This window comes from Hippoglossus stenolepis, chromosome 16 (assembly GCF_022539355.2).
Source record: "Hippoglossus stenolepis isolate QCI-W04-F060 chromosome 16, HSTE1.2, whole genome shotgun sequence".
In the NCBI taxonomy this organism is placed as follows: Eukaryota; Metazoa; Chordata; class Actinopteri; order Pleuronectiformes; family Pleuronectidae; genus Hippoglossus; species Hippoglossus stenolepis.
In genome coordinates, this window is record NC_061498.1 from 1,381,387 (window position 1) to 1,401,165 (window position 19,779).

Genomic DNA, 19,779 nt, shown 5'->3' on the forward strand with positions numbered 1-19,779 from the left:
TTATCTTTTTAAAAAACACTTTTTTAAAACGTTTTGAAGCTAAACGGTGAAATGTTCATTTTATTTTTTCTTCACACCACAGTCAGATTCCTGCTGGTGCAGATAAGGATATTTAATTTCCATAACTTTCCAGAGGATCTGCTGGGGCCTGAGGTTATGTGTGTGTGTGTGTATATATATATATTATGACTTCATGGTATAACACCAAGACAGTTAAACTAGGGGAATATCCATCTGTGCAAGTTAGGAAGCTCAAGTGATAGTGAAACTGAGTTTTCACTGCTTTGGTGCAAAGGAAATTAACAACAGATGCAAACAGAAAACCGAATGTATTTACATGAGGTGGCCACAGGTGGATGCTCTCTCCTCCTCCTCCTCCTCCTCCTCCTCCTCACTGATTCTTCTCCAGGTTGGAGTTCTGCATGTGTTATTGTCACTACTGGTAACATGAGATGGTACCTGCAGCCCAGTCAGGTTCCACATAGATAATATCTGTTAGACGGAGATACAGGAACAGGCTGGTTCAGAAAGATGACCTCTGAGGAGGGGGGGGAGGAGGGAGGAGGAGACAGGAAAATGAAAGTAAAACTTGAGTAGTAGCAGGAGAGCTGCCTTAGGATCAGTGCTGACTAGGACAGCAAGAGAGACACAAGGTAAGTCCCTCACGCTCACGCACACACGCACGTCAGGATTCATCAGGGTTCAACCTCTTAGGAAACACATGTTTAACCTGCTGCTGCTGGGACTCGTGTATAAACTGTATATAAAGGGGCTCACGCACACACACACACGCACACTAAATGCGGTCTCACCATCTGACTAACCAACGACAGAACAGAGCTGCGGTGGTTTCCATCCATTTGCGGTGGACTGTGCAGTATATATACTCCGCGTGCAGTATATATACTCCATACTCCGCGTGCAGTATATATACTCCATACTCCACGTGGAGTATATATACTCCATACTCCACGTGCAGTATATACCGTTGTTCACGTGTGATTTGGGAGAAGCTGGAAGTTTCTTCACAGATTGGATCTTCCCGGTTTAATAAGTCATTAGCGAAAGGTTGTGAGAACACGAACCACGCCCCTTTCCCACCGCAGCCAGGTTCTCCTCGGTATGACTCGCCCCCCCCAGATGGGGACAGGGACAGATGGACAGATGGACAGATGGACAGGGGACAGGGGACATTGGTCTCTATGGACAGGCTGTGAGACGAGTGCGCAGGGACCGTCTACAAAGTGCAACACCGAAAAGAGATATTACTAAATTATTCAATAATTTCACTGTTATACTATATTTTCACCAAAATCACGTCACACGTCCAGGGTCTCCTGCTGGTTATACTACAATACTGAGATGGGGAAATTAGATTTTGCATAATTTTTGGAAATATTTATTATGAATATTATTCAATACAGAGTGGACTGTATATATACTGTGTGTGGAGTATATATACTGTGTGTGGAGTGTATATACAGTGTACTGTGGAGTGTATATTTACTGTATGAGGAGTATTTACTGTCTGTTTGTCTGCAGAGTATATATTGTATAGGCAGTATTCACTGTAAGTGGGATATACAGTGTGTAGTGAGTACGTGGAGTATTTACTGTTTTTTAAGTATTAACTGTATGTTTAGTATTCACTATATGTGGATTATATATTGTATTGTTACTCTCTGTTACGTGGGATTTTTTAAATCTATAATTATATATAATTATTAATATAATAAATATTGTCTTCTTGAACGTATCTTGTTTCAGTCTCTGCGATGACGAACCTAGCAACACAATCAGATATTACTTATATAATAACACGTCTTCCTCTGTTGTCTGTCAGTGTGAGTCTGTCGGCCACGTGGCAGCATGACCTCCTGGAGAACTGTGACCTCCTGGAGAACTGTGACCTCCTGGAGAACTGTGACCTCCTGGAGAACTGTGACCTCCTGGAGAACTGTGACCTCCTGGAGAACCGTGACCTCCCTGTTTCTTATCGTAAGTGTCACTCCTGCAGCTCGTACCTGTGACGTGGGGGGGGGGGGCAGGGTTAGAGCCTGTTTCTTTAAATCTGAGCAGCAGGGGGGAAAAAAACTGGAATTATATAAAAAAATTATATATGTTTTAAAAACTCTAAAAGGTTAAAACAATGAAAGTGAATGAATATTTGGTATTTTTCCAATGTGACAAAAATAGTAATGCAAAAATGTAATTGTTCTTGCTAATCAGTGACATATGCCAGGCTGTGTTAATAGAAGTAATATATGGGAAATAATTATTACTTTTGTGTTTTATAATATTAAAATTAAGGGGGGAAATTTGTTTCATTTAATTTTGCTTAAAAACTGACATTCAAAGTGTTAAACTGATTAAAACTATGTTGCTAAAACAAAAAAACAAGTCTTCAAGAGTTAAATATTTATATATATACAGTTTTATAGAAGTTTTAGAGAGGGGACATTAGAAAGTATATGTTGTTGCTCATCAGTGAAATAAACCCTCAAAAGAAATCTCATCCCGAGTTTCTGGAAAATTATTAATTTCTTGTCCTTTTTTAACATAAAATGTTTAAATTACGTTTAAAAAGTGGAATTTAAATGGTTAAAATGGATAAAATGAAAGTAAACGTCATATTTATATATATGTCTACAGTTCTGTGTAGCTTTTCCTTTTAAAAACAGACTTTTGAAGCTGCTGTCTCATTTTTCTCTGGCAGTTGTCCCTGATTGACCTGTCGCAGGAAGGCTGCTCCGATCATTTCAAACTGGCCACATGGGTTCGTACATTTTGTGTATCGAGTTGTGCTTCGTGTAATTTGGTGGTTGACTCCACCATCGAGGTGTCCAAGCAGCATTTCTTCAGATTCTTCTCAGAGCTAGAACAACTCGCTCAGAGCAACGTTTAACGATTAATAACATTTTCTGTTTGTCTGCTTCTCTCATCCACAATCAAGGCCGGAGACGATCTCAATCGCAATTTAACACTGGCACAAAATAAGGATCCCATTGTAAGTTATTGAAACAGTTTACAAAAATATAATTTTGTGTCACTGTAAATGCATATTGTTAAATAAGGACTGAGTTGTAAGTGAGTCCTTTTCCCACTGCAGGACTTAATCAACTGTACCCTGAAGCTCTTTTGTGAAAACAAAAAGCCCAGTGAGAATGATAGACTGTGTAACGTACTACATAACTGCTTCGGAGTGAGTACAGTCTACTTTCTGTCATGCTCTGTTTCTTCTGTGCTCCCTTGTTGCACTGAAAGTCAAGCTGATTGAACCCTGCATGTGTCTGACTAGTTTCAGAGCGATGCGCCTCAGAGCGCTGAAAAGAACGAGACGACATGCGAAGGCCCCAGTTCTCGGAATATCTCCTTCTATCACCTCATGTGTTTGGCGGCCAAAGCACTGAATTACCCTCCTGATGGTAAAGCTCCTGAAGGTATGAATCATACTGATGCTGCTCTGAGTATATTCTTATATTTCAAGCCTCATTATGACTCTTCCCTTTACATTCCGCCTTTTTAAAACCTCAACCTGAAATAGTTTGATGTGCAACCAAGTTTTTACCGTCACCACAACATTCTTCAAGACTGCAGCTGTTAATAAATGATCAAATTCCTAATTTTCTTTTCTTTCTTTCTTTCTTGCACTACAGGCTGTAAATATGGTGAGTATCCTGTTTGTACTCCACATGTTGAAGTGTGTGTTTGAGTTTAGTACAGTACTTGTAACTGACATTCACATGTAACTGTCAAGTCACGTTTTTCTACATCCACAATACAACGTCTTCGTTTGTCCTCTTTTACTTTGAAAACCTCTGGGCTGCAGAAAAAGCTGTTTTCAAACTTAAACATAGGAGCATGGATGTATCTTCTGAATCTTTTCCAGTTCATCACCTTAACTCATGTCATTTTATTCTCATCCTTTTAGAAAATGTGTGCGAACTTTATCCTCAAATATCTGTTGGTAAGTGACACATTTCTGTTTGGACATGTTAAAGAAAGTTCACCACCATGAGGATTTAACTCCTTTTAAACTGTACAGGCGTAAATCCAAGGGAACTTTAATCTTTTAATGTTCAATCTTGCACTAAAGATACAGGAATCATGATACAGATTAACTTTGCTTCTGTGTCTGTCTGTTGTGAAACTTTCTTAAAGAAGTTTGATGTTGGCTAATGTTTATTTCACAAGAGTCTTCATTGGTTAGTCAGCAAGTATTGGAAATAAATGGATTCAAGTTCCGAGAACAAATGGCACAATCACCATCTCACCTAACACGTGAATCCACAAATCTTTGAGTTTGCTGTGCCTTCAGATCTTGCCTTTAATTTTCCCCGTTCACCTGCTGGTGCTACAATTATTAATTCCCCGGCTGTTTCTGCTCTTTCTCACTGATCAACTAAAACACGTTTGCTTTTACTGGCTGCAAAGATTGAATCACTGATGGGGATTCCTGCAATTATTTTAGATCAAACAACAACAGCAGCACCGACCACAGTGTCGTCGCCAACGGCAGCGACCTCGACAGTATTGTCACTTACCACAACACCAGCAACGCCACCAACACCAGGAACAACCACAGTCAAACATTCTGATGGACAAGGTAAGCTGCATTTCATTCATATCGTTACCATGGAAACTGCCCAGTTTACCACACCAGTTCTCCACACCAGTTTACCACACCAGTTCACCACACCAGTTTACCACACCAGTTCTCCACACCAGTTCTCCACACCAGTTTACCCCACCAGTTCTCCACACCACTTTACCACACCAGTTCACCACACCAGTTTACCACACCAGTTCTCCACACCAGTTTACAGAACCAGTTTACCACCACTTTACCACACCAGTTTACCACACCAGTTTACCGAACCAGTTTACCACACCAGTTTACCACACCAGTTTACCACACCAGTTCACCAAACCAGTTTACCGAACCAGTTTACCGCACCAGTTCTCTACATGTGGCAGCTGTTGGAAGAGTGAAAGTTCTTACGTGAGAGGAAGAACTACATCGATGCTGCAGCTGAAACTACGAGGTCATAAGAACATTATGGACCAAGCTTCATCATCTCTTATGTTAAAACGTCCACATTTTATCGGCTCATTGTGAAAATGTGGTTCGAATACGATGGAAAACCACAGTCTAGATAATTAATGGAAAACTCGATCTCCACGTACGAAGGATCGGTCCGGTCCTGTGAACAACCACAGTTACATGAACAGCTGAAGACATTCCCACGCCCCGTCCTCACTTATGCAGATATTTAGCGAAACTAATTCCTTTGAACAGGCCTGTTCATAATGTGCATGAATCTGTGACTGTTCCCTTTCATGATGAAGCTGCATGAGCCTTGTGTTAAGATGCTGCAAATTGAATCTGATCACGAAACAACTCACTTCTCACAGTTTCCTCCTCAATTGTCGTGATTTAATTTTTGCTTGATTGTAAATTCTGACTTTCTACATTTTCAAAGACGATGAGACAGATGAGCTCTTTGATTCAGCACAGACACATGATTCTGATTAACGTGAACGCTTCTCGCCGAAACCTTCGCCTGCTCCTGTGGATTTAAGCGTTAAATCTGATATATATCTATATCTATATAGATATATCTATATAGATATATATGTGTGTGTGTATGTAAATGCAAATGTGTGGTTTTGAAAAATCATCACCAAGAAAGAGACAAAGCACAATTCCTCAATGTTTGAAAGTCTTTTCTAATATATCACTTATCAGTTCATTTAACTATTTCCAATTGAACTTGTGATTTTATTCATATTTTTAATGCGTTAGAAGAGAACTCAAAGGGATAAAAAGAGGCTCCATGTTTCTCTGTGTGTTGTAAAAAAAACAGAAATTAAAATAACATCTTATACTGAAGTACTGACACAGATTTTCCTTTTCTTTCAAAGCTAACAGCAGTACAGGCACAATGGGTAAGACTTTTTATTTGTTATTCTTTCTCATTTACTTCTCCGACCATTGGGCACATTCATATGACCCCGGAACTTTGTACTTTTTAATAAGATCGTGAGCTTTCTGTCCAACATATTCTTTCATTAACTTTGTACTTGCTGATAGAACAAAGACCTTCCTGACATTAATCTGAATCGCCTCTCTCTCCTTAACCAGATGACTCGATCCTGCGGTACATGTGTTTGTTAATCATTTCTGGCACCCTGAACTTCCTGCTGCCGCTGGCTGTTTTCTTCTGCATGCGCCGGAGGACACAGCAGAGGACACAGAGCCCATCTCAACAGGTAAACTGAGACATAGAAGACGCTGTGCTCACACTATGAGATATTTTTGTTTGTGAAGTTGGTTACTGTGTTAGATTTGCTGATTATAGAGTCCGACACTCTTGCTGGGTCGTGGCTGAGAAACACAACAGACTCCACGTTGCTCCCCGACCAAGAATGTAAACATGGATGGTCGGATGTGGATATCGTCTGGTCTGACTCTGCCACTGGCGCGATTTATTTGATGCTTAACATTTTTGTGGTGCAAACATCTACACATTGCAGCGTCTAAGCCTCTGGTTTCCCCAGGATGAATCCTCCATGTCGGACGAAACCTGCAATGGTCCAGATTCCCATCTACTAACACCGGTAATAACCAAGGTATATTTCGGGTTTGGGTTTAAAGGGGACATATCATGAAAATTCCACTTTGTTAGTGCTTCTACAGGTTAATGTGGGTATCTGGCTCATGTCTACCAACCCAAACACTCTGGGAAAAAAACACTCGCGCGTTTTGTTATGGTTCCTCTAAGTCAGAAACGTCATGCTTGAGCGACTCGATTGAGCTTCCTGTGTACTGTGTCGTCACAATACTTTAGTTTTATATGATCCTTGTGGTATTTTGACCAAAGTATGTTACAGACATTTCATTAAGACCCCAAGGAACCATATCAACTTGTGGTAAAATGGGCATGCTATGTCCCCTTTAAGGTTGGATGAATATATCGTCTGTTTGTGATTAGTTGAGCTCATCGTCGGTTGTTGTTTTCAGGCGATTTGTCATTTTATTTTGCTGATGTAATGTAATTTCAACTCATAAATTAACCTATGCACTGGCACTTATTATATGTTATATTAAATTATATATAATCATTCAGTCCACCCTGATTCGCTCACTTTTCTCTATCTGACGGTGGCAACTTGGACAATTTGAGCAGAACCCAGTTCCAGGGTTCAGAGAAACTAGACGCTAACTTAAGTGCACATAAGCGTCTATGACAGATCTGTGAGTGTCGTTGTAGTAATGCTGGTCTTGTTAGTGGATTGACACGTCTGTCTCTTGTGTCTCTGTCTTTTTCCTAAAGCCAAACCGTCCCCTCACCGACTCACCCTCAGCTGATACAACCAGGAACAGAAACACTTCTGGAAACGGATTAGAGTCACATTAAGCACCGTACTCACAACTTTGTATATTGTCATTATAAAAGAGCCACGGGATGTAACACAGGACGGATCAGCTCCACGCAGGACTGAGTGACTGTGGTATGCAACTGCCTTTCATGGAGTTGAAACTCTGACTGGAGCTGTTGCCCCCGGACATGAGGGCGAGTGAGGGTGAACGGGCCGCGGCATGTCGCTTCTCAGCTGGGAAGGCGAGCTCATGCAGGACCTCAGCACTCAGTCACAGCCACACAAAGGGACGAGAGGATTGCTTCAGACCAGAACAAGTTTGACTGGGAGCTGGGGTTTGTGAGCAGCAGGATAAAAAAGACGACTCTAACCTGTATTATAATCACCCTCAAAACATTTCAGACGACTAAAGTCTCACCAGACAGTTTGTCTATTGGTTGAGCTTCATTAGAATCAGAGCTGCAGTCACACTGGCAGCGTTTAAGATGAATTAAAAATAATATGATGTGATATCAAGGCAACTACAGCTGGCCCTGCTAACCACTGTCAGGTGACAACTAACCTGATATTAATCTGTAAATCACAGTGTTGAGATTATAAATGTGCACCCTCCGTCAGCGTTCTCACTTTCAGGACGGTTGTTCGTTAGCTTCTATCCTGCACCATCCAGATTTATAATAAAACGTTTGCATGTGAAGTGAACTGCACCACTGGTTGCGGGTTTTGTTATTTCCACTGCATGCACTGGTTTTTAACGAGCTATGCTAAGCTAGGTCTAGTGTTAAATGTATGCAACCACTTCCACAGTACTGTACTTTCAGAGTTGTGGCTGGTCCTCACCTTGTGACCCACTTTCGATGTTTGAGTGAAGACTTGCTTTTAGGGTTTGGATGGACGGATTGATCCAGAGGTCAGTTCAGGGCTGCACCTGGGCCACATCCCATGAGTGGTGTCTTGCTTTTCAGAGGTCTTCACATGGTCTTCAGCAAAACATACAGTAAAAAGGATCTTTCATCACAGTTTCAATGTTTGTCGAATATGTCACAGATATAAATATTTACCAGACTTACTCTGCCAGTATTCTGTCGATTGAATCTATTCTAACGCGGCTTTCGTCAAACCAGAAACCTCGTGTAGCAGCTCACAGATGCAGCAGATCAGCGTCTCAGCTGTCACACACTGTGGCCAGGCATTTGGGGAAAGTAGGGAATGCATTGTGCCACTGAGTGTCCCTGAGGTTTTGTGTGTGTCCAGGTATGACATTATGGGGACTTGTCTTCCTAATGAGGACAAAATAATTACTGTTTAAGGTTTAGTCTCCAGGAACAAATGTAAGTCACTGTAATGTCCGCTGAAGTGATGGAGACAGACATCGTGTACTTAACTGTGTTTTCTGCCTTCAAGCTGCAGTACTGATCTCAGATGAATCTCATTCAAGTGTTTCCCACACCTCTCAGATTCCAGCACATTAATCTACTGAAGTCAGAGAGAGTTAATGGTTCTGCAGCAAGTCTCAGAATGTGTTTCAGCATGTTGTGTATTGCTACCAGGACACTGAAGCTATTCCTGGTCTGTTTGTATAAGTTAACTAAACTGTGATGTTTGTCTGTTTTGTAAAACTGTGAAGAAATGCATGCATTGTATACCTGTGTGTATTTGTAGGTGTATTCTGATAGCAGACATTTTTGGGGAAAGTCAGACATCGCAGGTAAAAAAAATCGATGCAGCTTAATGTTTCACGTCCGTTTCACTTCATTTTCTCTACTGACTTTCTTGATACAACCACTGGGGGGCGCTTAAGAAGTGTAAAATTCTACACATGGTAGCTTTAAAATGTGCATATATGATATTACTTAACAAATAAATATACCCTTCTTTGACATTCAAAATACCAACAGGGCTTCATTGGTGCTTTTATCGTCCTTAAATCAGTCAAATCAGTTGGGTTATTTCTGAGGGAAGTATTTTAGTTTTTAAATGCTCAGCTGCACTGGAAAAAAAGATCTAGGAAACTGATTGCCTTGAAAAAGTTGAGTAAATGCAAGTGTTTGTATTAAGTTATGTTTACTTCATACGTTACTGGACAATTTCACAATAACTGAGTTGCATTTACTTGATTTTTTTCAAAAATATTAAACTTAGAAAGGGGAATTGAAAATGAATATGTTCTTTCAATTAGGGTTAGTCAGATGTGATTGATTGAAACAAGTAGTAAACTCAACAATGAAACAACTTTGTAATATGGTAAAAAATAAAAATCCTTTTTTAAATGAAAGGATCTGGGTGTATATAGAAGAGTCTGCATCGTGTGTAAGAAAAGATACAGACTGTGCATACACTACAACTTTAATCTAAATTCTTTAGTAAAAACTTCTATTTCAAACACTTGATATGTGGCACTTATCTACAAATAGCTTCGTATGAGTGCCGAGCTTCTTCAATCTGAACAAGTCTAAACAAATTTTTTTGTGTTTCCTCACTCTTTCAATGTAATAACAGAGTGCGTGTTAAGGGATATCTGCATTCCATGCACATGATTAAATCAAAGCATCTATCAAATCTACCCTAGGGCAGCACCAAGGTTGTGTAAGAACCAGTTGTAATAAACATCACTAACTTCATTCTGCTGTACAACTTTAAATTCAATCCAGCTGCACCAAACTTCACTGACAATGAGAGGTTGTTGTCCCGCCCCCCACCCAAGCATGAAGGAACCTCCCCAACAACCACGGTAACTCAAAGACAAACAAGCAATTGATTAATGTAACAAAACATTTTCCTGTTTAAGCCTGCAGTGTTAAAATGTGTAATGCGCAAATAAACAGGTTCCAAATGAACAAACTGTGATGTGAATTGTTTGGTGTTGCCGACAAATGAAATTAACCTGTGTGTAGCAAATTAATGAGGTGAGTGTGAGTTTGGAGCATATGACCCTGTGTGGCCGTCAAGTGACTTTAAATGTGGTTTCGTAAAGAGGACGGTTGGGCCTTGGCGGACGCAGCCGCTCTACTGACTCACATTCTGGTTTCAGACTATAATAATTGTAAATGTTCAAATTCTAAAAATCTGGACTGTATGTAACTAAGATGTTTGTGGACATGCAGCTCGGAGCAGAGGGTGTGTGGCTCCATCCTGACCTCACCACTGAGGAATGACACAAAAGCCCTGTTGTGTTTGTAATGTTGTGTTATCTGGTCCTATGTTGACGCTACTTCAGAATTATTATTATTATAAACTGTCTATGGTGCACAGTGAAGTTAGAAAACGTTGTGTTCATCCTGCCTGGTTTATCCACGGTGAAATATTTTATAGTCAATGATTTTCACAAGATGAATCTGAATTTGTTTTATCATTACATTACATTTAGCTGACGCTTTTATCCAAAGCGACTTACAATAAGTGGATCAACCATGAGGGAACAAACCCAGAACAACAAGAATAGAGAAAGTACAATTTCTTCAAAAAAGCAAAACTACAAAGTGCTATAAGTAAGTGCCATTTTAAGTGCTACTAAATTGTTAGTTTTAAAAATGTTATTCAAGGTATAGTCGGAAGAGGTGTGTTTTTAGTTTGCGGCGGAAGATGTGTAGACTTTCTTCTGTCCTGATGTCATTGGGGAGCTCATTCCACCGTTTAGGAGCCAGGACAGAAAACAGTCGTGATTTTGTTGAGTGTTTAGCTCGCAGTGAGGGAGCAACAAGCCGATTGGCCGAAGCAGAGCAGAGTGAACGGGCTGGGGTGTAACGTTTGACCATGTCCTGGATGTAGATTGGACCCGATCCGTTCGCAGCACGGTACGCAAGTACTAGTGTTTTGAAACGGATGAGGGCAGCTACTGGTAACCAGTGAAGGGAGCGGAGGAGCGGAGTAGTGTGAGTGAATTCAGGTTAAAGACCAGTCGAGCTGCTGCATTCTGGATGAGCTGCAGAGGTCGGAGGGCACTAGCAGGTAGACCAGTCAGGAGGGAGGGGCAATAGTCCAGGCGTGAGGTGACCAGGGCCTGGACCAGAACCTGCACCGCCCTCTGAGTGAGAAGGGGGCGTATTCTCCTGATGTTGTGCAGCATGAATCTACAGGAACGTGTTGTTACAGTAATGTTGGCAGTGAGGGAGAGTTGGCTGTCGAGTGTCACACCCAGGTTCCTAGCAGTCTGGTTAATCAAAGTTAATAGTCAGGTCATGGGTGGGAGATTCTTTCCCTGGAAGGAAAAGTAGTTCAGTCTTGTCAAGGTCAATTTTCAGGTGGTGTGCAAACATCCACTGAGAGATGTCAGTCAGACAGACAGAGATTCGTGCTGCTGCCTGTGTTTCAGATTGGGGAAAACAAAGGATTAGTTGAGTGTCATCAGCGTAGCTGTGGTAGGAAAAGCCATGTGAGTGAATGACAGAGCCGAGAGAGAAGAGGAGGGGACCCAGGACGGAACCTTGAGGGACCCCAGTAGTGAGAGGACAAGGTTCAGACACAGATCCTCTCCAAGTTACCCGGTAAGTGCGGTCGTTGAGGTAGGATGAGAGCAGGGAGAGAGCAGAGCCTGAGACTCCCAGGTCCTGAGGGGGGGGGGAATAAGGATCTGGTGGTTCACTGTGTCAAATGCAGCAGAAAGGAAGGATAGAAAGATAAGGACAGAGGAGAGAGAGGCGGCTCTAGCAGTGTGAAGCTGCTCAGAGACAGCAAGGAGGGCCGTCTCAGTTGAGTGGCCTTGAAACCAGACTGGTGAGGGTCAAGAAGGTTATTGTGGTTAAGATAGGAGGAGAGTTGATTAAAGATCGCTCGCTCGAGAGTTTTGGAAACAAAGGGAAGAAGAGAGACAGGTCTGTAGTTATTTAGTTTCTTCAGGAGAGGGTTTACTCTTGCCTCCTTCAGAGAGTTAGGGAAACAGCCAGTTGACAGGGAAGTGTTGATAAGATGGGTGAGAAAAGGAAGAAGGTCAGGAGCGATAGACTGGAGAATGTGGGATGGGGTCAAGGGGGCAGGTGGTCGCGGGGGCGGAGGTTACCAAGGTAAGAACTTGATTGGGAGACAGGGGGGTGAAAGAGGAAAGTGAAGGGGATGAAAATGAAGTTGATGGAAGTGTAGTTATAGAAGGAGGATTAGAAAATGAGGAGCGTAGGTCATCTATCTTTTTTGTAAAGTAGTTGACAAAGTGGCTTGGTAGAAGGGAGGAAGGAGGAGGGGGACTGGGGGTCAAGGAGGTTGGAAAAGATGGAGAAGAGTTTTTTGGGGTTAGAAAATGAGGATTGAATTCTAGTTAGGTAAAAAGAGCTTTTGGCTGTGGAAATAGAGGCAGAGAAAGAGGAGAGAAGAGACTGATAAGTGAGCAGCTCGTCCGGGGGTTTAGATTTCCGCCATTTCCTTTCTGTTGCTCGCTTAGTGGCTCTGTCGGCGCACACCGAGTCAGACCACCACGGAGCTGGGGACGACTTGAGGACTTGAGGACTTGTGGTCAGCTGTGCAGACTATTTACCTCAAAAGGTAGAAAGTAAAATAGAACTTAGTCCTTAACAGAATTGGAAACAAAATCAAGCACTTTAACCTGAGCTGGTTCCCTTTTAACTCTCACTCACTTGAGTGAAACTATAAACAAAATCAATAAACAAAATCCTAGCTCATACAATTCAAGGTAAGACCAAACAGTACAAACTATCAATCTAGTTAACCTAAGACAGCAGATACAGTAGTAATCTAGCAGAGAAGCTTATTAAAGAATATACTTTTGCCTTAATCCAAGTAGTCCAGTAGTACGAAACCCCAGAAGTCCAATGCACACTGCTCATGTGTGCGGTTTATGTAAGTTTGAATGATTAACTGAGTTGCTGTTGATTTTCATACCTTATATGTCGCCTGTGTCAGATGTTTATTGAGCAATCGACACAATTTTCACAACTTTTCAAAATTATTGATTCCAGTTTAAAAACCAGCCAGTCAGTTGTGCGCTTTTATTCTGAAGGATTGCTTACCGGAGACACGGAAGTGAATGTTTTGGAGCAGCTAGCGGCGCGAGCAGGAAAAAAGGTCAACAACTTTGTTTCCGTGTGTTTCTGACAAGTGAGAGGAGCAACACACTAAACACACACACACACCAGACACACACTGCACACAACACGGCGTGAAACGATGTCACACAGGAGGCAAAGAGCGAAGCTAATCGGCTAAAGCTAGGAAGCTAAAGCTAAGCTAACATAAAGTGTGTGTGTGTGTGTGTGTGTGTGTGTGTGTGTGTGTGTGTGTGTGTGTGTGTGTGTGTGTGTGTGTGTGTGTGTGTGTGTGTGTGTGTGTGGTGGATTAAGTCTCTATGAAATCAATGTAAGTCAACACAATGTCCCCTGAAGTGTGTGTCTGTGTGTGTGTTTGTCTAAACAGTTGTGTTATGAAACTTGGTCTAAGATGGAGTGGAGGGGCCGAAGACGTTCATCTTGTGTTTCGTTGTGTGCGTTAATGGTGTGACGTGTGTTGACCCTTCAGCAGGAAGCTGCTCTGTGACCCTCTCACGTCACTGACTGAGTTTCATCTGTAGCCATGACGACCGACTCGTCCCTCCTGGGCTCTGAGCTGGAGCTGCAGCAGCAGGAGGACCTGTATCAGCAGCTGCTGCTACAGGTGAGATCCCAGTAACCAGCAGCAGACCCAGGTCCAAACTGTAGTTCATCAATTCAAGTTTGGGATCGTAAAAAAAAAAGGTGGAATCTAGTTATTTCAGCCCGGCTCCAAAGGAATAGTTTGGCATTTTCAAGGAATACTCTTGTTATGTGTCGAACTATGTCAAGAAATAGTACGGCACCTAAAATGTAAACCGGTTATTTTTTGATTAAATTAATAAGGTATGATTTGTTAATAAATGTCCATTGAAGCTGCTGCTAAGCTAAGCTAGCTGCCTTTAGCTCCATATTTAACAATGGTGATGTCGATCTGCTCGTCTCACTTTCAGCCACAAAGCAAATGAGTCCATTTATCAAAACTGCTATTATTAATATCACTTATCTTTTATAGAATGATTTTTCTCCTTTTGCACAGGAATAATACCAAGAACAATCTCAAGCTCAACTCAGTTTTATCCTGAGGTCAATTTAAGTTTAAATTCTGACTTTATTTTACCTCCAGCTGTTCTTGTCTTAGTGGATTGGTTTATTATTCCTGAGGCTTATACTTTTGCCATTTAGCAAATTTGACTGTTTCTTATCTGTGATTTATTCTGTATCTTGTAATGTTCTGTTTGTTTTCTGAACGTGTCTCTGCCTTGATGCATCCTGAGTTAAAATAGTTTGGTTTAATGAATGAAAGATATAAAGCTGTTACATAAACCAAGCCTGGAGTTTGTTTTTTAAAAATTGTTTTTTTTAAATTTTTTTAATCAAAAAGCTAATGCTGTGATATCTTTCTTTAAAAACTTGTATATAATATATAAACAGTTCTTGCTTTTGGTTAGACTGCTGTCTGAATCTTATCAAACTGTTAACAGGACTGAATTCCTGCAGTCACCTAATCATTAAATGCTGCCAGAGTGCATTCCAGTGGAGCGGCGATTTCCTGGGAATGTCCAGAGTAAAGTAAATAAAACTGTGAAAATCCAAAGCTCGGTGCAGTAAAGCCTGTTCGAATCCACCGTCTTTTCTCTCGTGTGCGGACGTCATGAGAAGACTTAACCTCTTCGGTTTGATCTAGTTTTTCTTTTGGAGTAACTGAACATGTGTGAAACCTCCTGATGTGTCTGAAGTTAACTACCGGTCGTGTTTTTAGACGATGGGTCAAATGCAGACTGAGAATCCAGATTCCAAAGTAATCCGACCTCAACCCGGTGAGTGTCTGCACAAGTTTTATCAGACCACACACACACTCTCTCATGCAGGAAAGAGGAATGATTGTCTTCTCGCTCTCTCTTTCCCAGGCATGTGCGTGAAGACCATCTCAGAGCCAGCCAAGCAGAAGGTCTTTGTCAACATCTGTCAGTCAAACTCAGTCCCGCCTCCCCCAGAAATCTCTAGAGAGGATCTGGTGGAGCTGCTCCAATCAGAAGATCCCAGTGGCTACAGAGTTCCCATGAGCCTCGGCGAGCCACACGCGGAAATAGACAACAGTATGTAACTGAAGCCAAATATAATATTGTATTGGCAGGCACATCAGTGTTTGTTGTCCACACAGTGAATGTGCAGTGTTTGAACTTGTAGTTCAGCGTGATTCAGAAAACAGACGGCTGTGCTTCTTCAGGGTTTAATGTTTCTACAGGTTTAGAGTTTCACTGAAAAGTAGGGCGATGGGTCATTAGTTCACAATCAGCTTTAGGATAAATCAGTAACATCAGTAAATGAGTAACCATTAACTGGAAAGAATCCAGAAGCTGTTTGCATGGACAAAACTTTTATTTAAATGTAGACTGTGGTGCAGGAACAAAATCTTAAAGGTAGAAAAACTTAAAACCGCACTTGATGTTACGGTCTCTGTCTTCAAAGCTGCTTCTAAAATCCTCAATTGATGTCGACAGCCAGCATCAGCATTTGTAGAGGACTTAAGAATGTATTGAGTCACTACTTTAGTACGACTGGGTTTTAATACATTTAATACACAATGCTGCTGATTGGACGACACCTCTGACGAGCTCGAAGCCTGTTGTTCATCGTCTCCAGCGAACGTGTCCGTCAACTCGGAAACCGTGGGGAAATGTCTTGGGAATGAACTTTGCTTAGATACAAAGGGCAGATTGAGTTACTCAGAAGCAAGAGAGGGCACGTCTTGCTAAGTAAACATGGAATGACAAAGCAAAACAGAGAAGATAAGATCTGTTTGTCTCACTCTCTCTCTCTCTCTCACTCTCTCTCACTCTCTCTCTGTCAGACTCTCAGGGTTGCACAGCTTACGATGTGGTCATCAACCAGGAGTTTTTCCAGATGTGTCAGGTGTGTGTGTGTGTGTGACCTTGGTATTTCATTCATATAATAGTGCATGTTGTCATTTGGGAAAAGAGGAAAGCACAGACCTCCGACAAGGTGGAAACAAATCCTGGTTCCATTTCTCTGTTTTGATACATCTACTATTAGAGACGTGTCAAAACAGCTTGAACCATCATAGCTACACAGTGGTAGATGTTGCAGGTTATTTTTGTTCAGTATTCATCCAGTAATTAAATCAAGTAACTCTCTAAAATACTTGTTAAATTAAATCAACATCTAGATCATATATATTAGCACTTTTTTTTAATAGAGATCTCCTTGAGAAATTCACATAAATACCCCAAAAAACTCAAATTTGATGGGCTCCTCCTTCCTGTACTTCACATGCCCCTCCAGCAAGTTTTAAGAAACATAACAAAACTGTGACAATATGAAATGTATAATGTAAATATGTGTGTGTCTTGTAGAAGGATCCTTTGTTCGAGCAGTTTGTAATTCTGGTGTCTTTAGAGGGTCTGGAGAACAAATACAACCTAGAGCTCAGTAGAGGTAGGTTTGATGAAGTGAGACACAGCTTTAGATAAATGTTACAGGAAGTAACCGGCCTCTTCAGCTGCTGACGTTCATGCTCGACCCTCTGCAGACTGGAAGGTGTTGAAGAACAGGAAGTTTTTGGGATCCGTCGGTGAGCAGAACATCCGCACAAAGAGCAGGCCGGTGATTGAGGAGCTGCAGCCTCAGTACGTGTGAACAGGAAACAGAAGTACAGGGTTCTTCTTTTCTGGTTCCTCTTCTGACTCGAGTCTCGCTGTGTAGCGTTTATATTTAATTAATGCATCTGAAGACAACTCTTACTCCTGTGGCAGCCGCTGTATAAACCTCTAATGATTATTACCTTATAGTAAAACATGACTGTAGTGGTGCAAGATCATTACGTCTAAATAAACATTAAAAATTCCCCCATAGCTACATTATGTGTTATAAACAGTTTATTAAATGTTTATCCTGCTTATAGATGTGTAAAAAAGTTTCTAATAGGAAAACAGTTTATTACCTTACAGGCTCACTTGAGGAACCTGATGTTTAAGTTTATGTCTCGACTTGATGAGTCACAAAACTGTATTATAATGATGCTCACAAGCCCCAGGTGCAGCTCGGTCAGATATCAATCATATCTGTGGAAACATTGGTATGGGTGCCTTTTAAGACTCTCATGAATAAGAGTATGTTTGTATGTGTTTATGTATCTATTTTCTTTTTTCTTTATGGTGTATGTCTTGCTATTGGGTCTAGAGCCTGTAATAAAGTTTATCTAATCTATTAGAAACTTTGTGGGATGAATCAGACGCCAACGGCTTCCACAGACAAATTCCATGTGCTAGTTTTTCCATCTAGGTGTCATTCAGGGACAGAAATCTGCGGGTTGGGAGTCACGCAAGGTCTTTGCTTTGATTTGGTTGTCATCCGTTCATTGCGAAATCTGTAGATTTGTCAGTTGGTGGATTCTAAATAGATCTAATCTCTCCATCTCTTCTCACAGGGAAAACTCCTCTGCTCCGGCCAAAAGGTAAATGTTTGCTGATGTCTGATTTTTATGTGAAGTCAAGAGTTCATTGGCTCAAACACTTTTGCCTTTCCTCCCATTATGTGTCTGTCCATTCCCTTTCCTGCTCTTTCTCTCTGCTCATCCTTTTTTTGGTGTTGTTCTTCTCTCTGTGTCTCTCGCCTCCTTCGTGTCCTTCGGGCCTCATCATTCATTTCTCACTTCTTTCCCCAGACCAGACTTTACTTTGCTTGTAGAGCCTCCTGCTGGTGACCCCGAGTATCTCATCGCCGAAATACAGCTACCGGGGGTGGTGAGATATGCAGAACGCAACAGACACACATGCACAGACATGTACACACATACCAACAATACCTAAAGGAAGAGTAACACATGCAGACATATTTTCTGGATAATTCAACTCCACAGTTTGGGAGATATTTAATGATTTTGATTGTTTTAACACGTTTATCTGACTTTTACAGTTATATTAGAAGAAATCCATATATTTGTATTTCTGTGTCATGCTATACCCTCCAAAACAACCTTAACTTTTTTGTGAAACTAAGTTTAACTCTTTGTCGCCTGCAGCCATCGTCTCGCTCTCTGGTTCTGGACGTCGGAGAAGATCGACTGGTGTTAACGGCCCGGCCCTCGCTCTTCCATCTGGACCTCTTCCACCCCTTCCTCATCGACCAGGAGAACAGTGTGGCACAGTACAACAAGAGCACCGAGGTACGAACCACACCTACGCATCAGCTACTGCGTGTACCGCACACAGACACACACACAGACTGTGACAATGATGGTTGTGCACGGTGACACCTGGATCAAACGCACAAATTCAGACATGATACCAAGACGTAAAGCTAGAATGCACACACGCAAAACACTAAACCACTGAAGAGGAGAAAAGACACAAACAGTGACAACATCACCAGCCTGAGCAAACAGACACACACAAACGATGGGCTGTAACACTTGTATGATACAGCACCTGTTTTCTTTTCCTCAGATTCTGACGGTCACTCTGCCTGTGGTGTCATCATGAAACTGAAGAACTTCTGTCAAGTTGTTTATTTATTTTTTTTATGTTAAAAAATGATGAAATAAAAGAGACGTTTTTCATTTAAAATCGAATTCCTCTGCTTTATTTGATTCATGACTTGAATCCACGTTAACCAGAGAACGGATCTGACTCACAGCAGGTTTTCTGTTGGGAGACTCACGATAACACAAATGAGTTAAGTTTGTTTAAATTAAAGTTAAACACAAGTGATAACTCTAATTTGAAAAACCTTAAATCATTTGTGTGTCACTAATCGAAGTATTTTTTTACATTTGTAAACAGTTTTCTTTATTCAGAGTGTGTATAATGAGACTAAGGTCAGAATACTCCACACGTCTTAAATGGATTACTGTTTATTCTGAGTATGACGTCATTCAGGTTAATCAGAAAATGCAGTTTCCATGACAGACTATTATCTTAATCTGGTTAATATCAGAATATTGGAGTCACAACAAAAAACCTCTGGAACGATAGTTTGAGCAACGAGGCGATAAAGACCATGAGAGAAGTCTCCTGTTGGTTCTTTGCAGATGAAACTGAGACGGAACAGAATATACAAGATGGAGAACGTGTTGATTCTGTTCTTAAGCCTCTGGAACTTGTTCTGTGAACTGGAAATCTCTCCTTTCATGGAAAAAGCAAACGAGTGAAGCCGTCACTTCTCTATTTCTGGATCTGCTCCGCCCCCCATCCATTGTTTGGCTTGATGAGGCGCCGCTCTCACGTTTCTCTCTATTCCCCTAACCCTAACCCATAAATATTTTTCCAACGCACCATGTGGACCAACTGGCTGTTTCCCAACTGACAGTGACTGGGAGGTCCCAAACACACGGCCGTCAATGGTTTCAATGGTTTCAATACAAGTGAGAACAACTAGAAAGAGATAAGTGGAACATTATCCT

The 19,779-nt window shown here is 41.4% G+C and overlaps 2 protein-coding genes across 14 annotated transcripts; both read left to right on the plus strand.

Moving 5' to 3' along the window:
• The first annotated feature begins 554 nt into the window (after positions 1-554).
• On the plus strand, positions 555-9,274 carry LOC118123568. Of its 8 annotated transcripts, none has more exons than XM_035181052.2 (14): positions 596-653; positions 1,844-1,870; positions 1,925-1,998; positions 2,717-2,776; positions 2,954-3,007; positions 3,110-3,202; positions 3,299-3,440; positions 3,657-3,668; positions 3,932-3,967; positions 4,472-4,606; positions 5,926-5,949; positions 6,146-6,273; positions 6,538-6,633; positions 7,338-9,274. In XM_035181052.2, coding segments are annotated over exons 2-14 (939 nt in total). In that variant the 5' UTR covers positions 596-653; positions 1,844-1,869; the 3' UTR covers positions 7,422-9,274. The 8 variants fall into 8 exon arrangements, with proteins under 8 accessions (XP_035036937.2, XP_035036943.2, XP_035036941.2 ...); XM_035181050.2 differs by having other exon boundaries at positions 613-653; positions 1,907-1,998; XM_035181046.2 differs by having other exon boundaries at positions 555-653; positions 1,844-1,998.
• Positions 9,275-13,331: 4,057 nt separating this feature from the next.
• On the plus strand, positions 13,332-18,943 carry pih1d1 (PIH1 domain containing 1). 6 transcript variants are annotated; one of them, XM_035181616.2, is made up of 11 exons: positions 13,332-13,395; positions 13,846-13,980; positions 15,118-15,175; positions 15,266-15,454; positions 16,210-16,271; positions 16,733-16,814; positions 16,909-17,005; positions 17,806-17,832; positions 18,043-18,121; positions 18,400-18,543; positions 18,824-18,943. In XM_035181616.2, exons 2-11 carry the CDS (start codon positions 13,900-13,902, stop codon positions 18,857-18,859), a joined length of 855 nt encoding a protein of 284 aa, XP_035037507.1. In that variant the 5' UTR covers positions 13,332-13,395; positions 13,846-13,899; the 3' UTR covers positions 18,860-18,943. The 6 variants fall into 6 exon arrangements, with proteins under 6 accessions (XP_035037507.1, XP_035037506.1, XP_035037505.1 ...); XM_035181615.2 differs by having other exon boundaries at positions 13,849-13,980; XM_035181614.2 differs by having other exon boundaries at positions 13,338-13,428.
• The last annotated feature ends 836 nt before the right edge of the window (positions 18,944-19,779 follow it).

Excerpts from the sequence above, each read along its gene's own strand:
- LOC118123568 (XM_035181046.2), top strand. The coding sequence starts at position 1,870 with ATGACCTCCTGGAGAACTGTGACCTCCTGGAGAACTGTGACCTCCTGG. Across the intron at positions 3,203-3,298 it reads TACTACATAACTGCTTCGGA|TTTCAGAGCGATGCGCCTCA; the intron begins GTGAGTACAGTC and ends GTGTCTGACTAG. Across the intron at positions 4,607-5,925 it reads CAAACATTCTGATGGACAAG|CTAACAGCAGTACAGGCACA; the intron begins GTAAGCTGCATT and ends TTTCTTTCAAAG.
- pih1d1 (XM_035181616.2), top strand. The coding sequence starts at position 13,900 with ATGACGACCGACTCGTCCCTCCTGGGCTCTGAGCTGGAGCTGCAGCAG. Across the intron at positions 16,272-16,732 it reads AGTTTTTCCAGATGTGTCAG|AAGGATCCTTTGTTCGAGCA; the intron begins GTGTGTGTGTGT and ends TGTGTCTTGTAG. Across the intron at positions 18,122-18,399 it reads AAATACAGCTACCGGGGGTG|CCATCGTCTCGCTCTCTGGT; the intron begins GTGAGATATGCA and ends TGTCGCCTGCAG.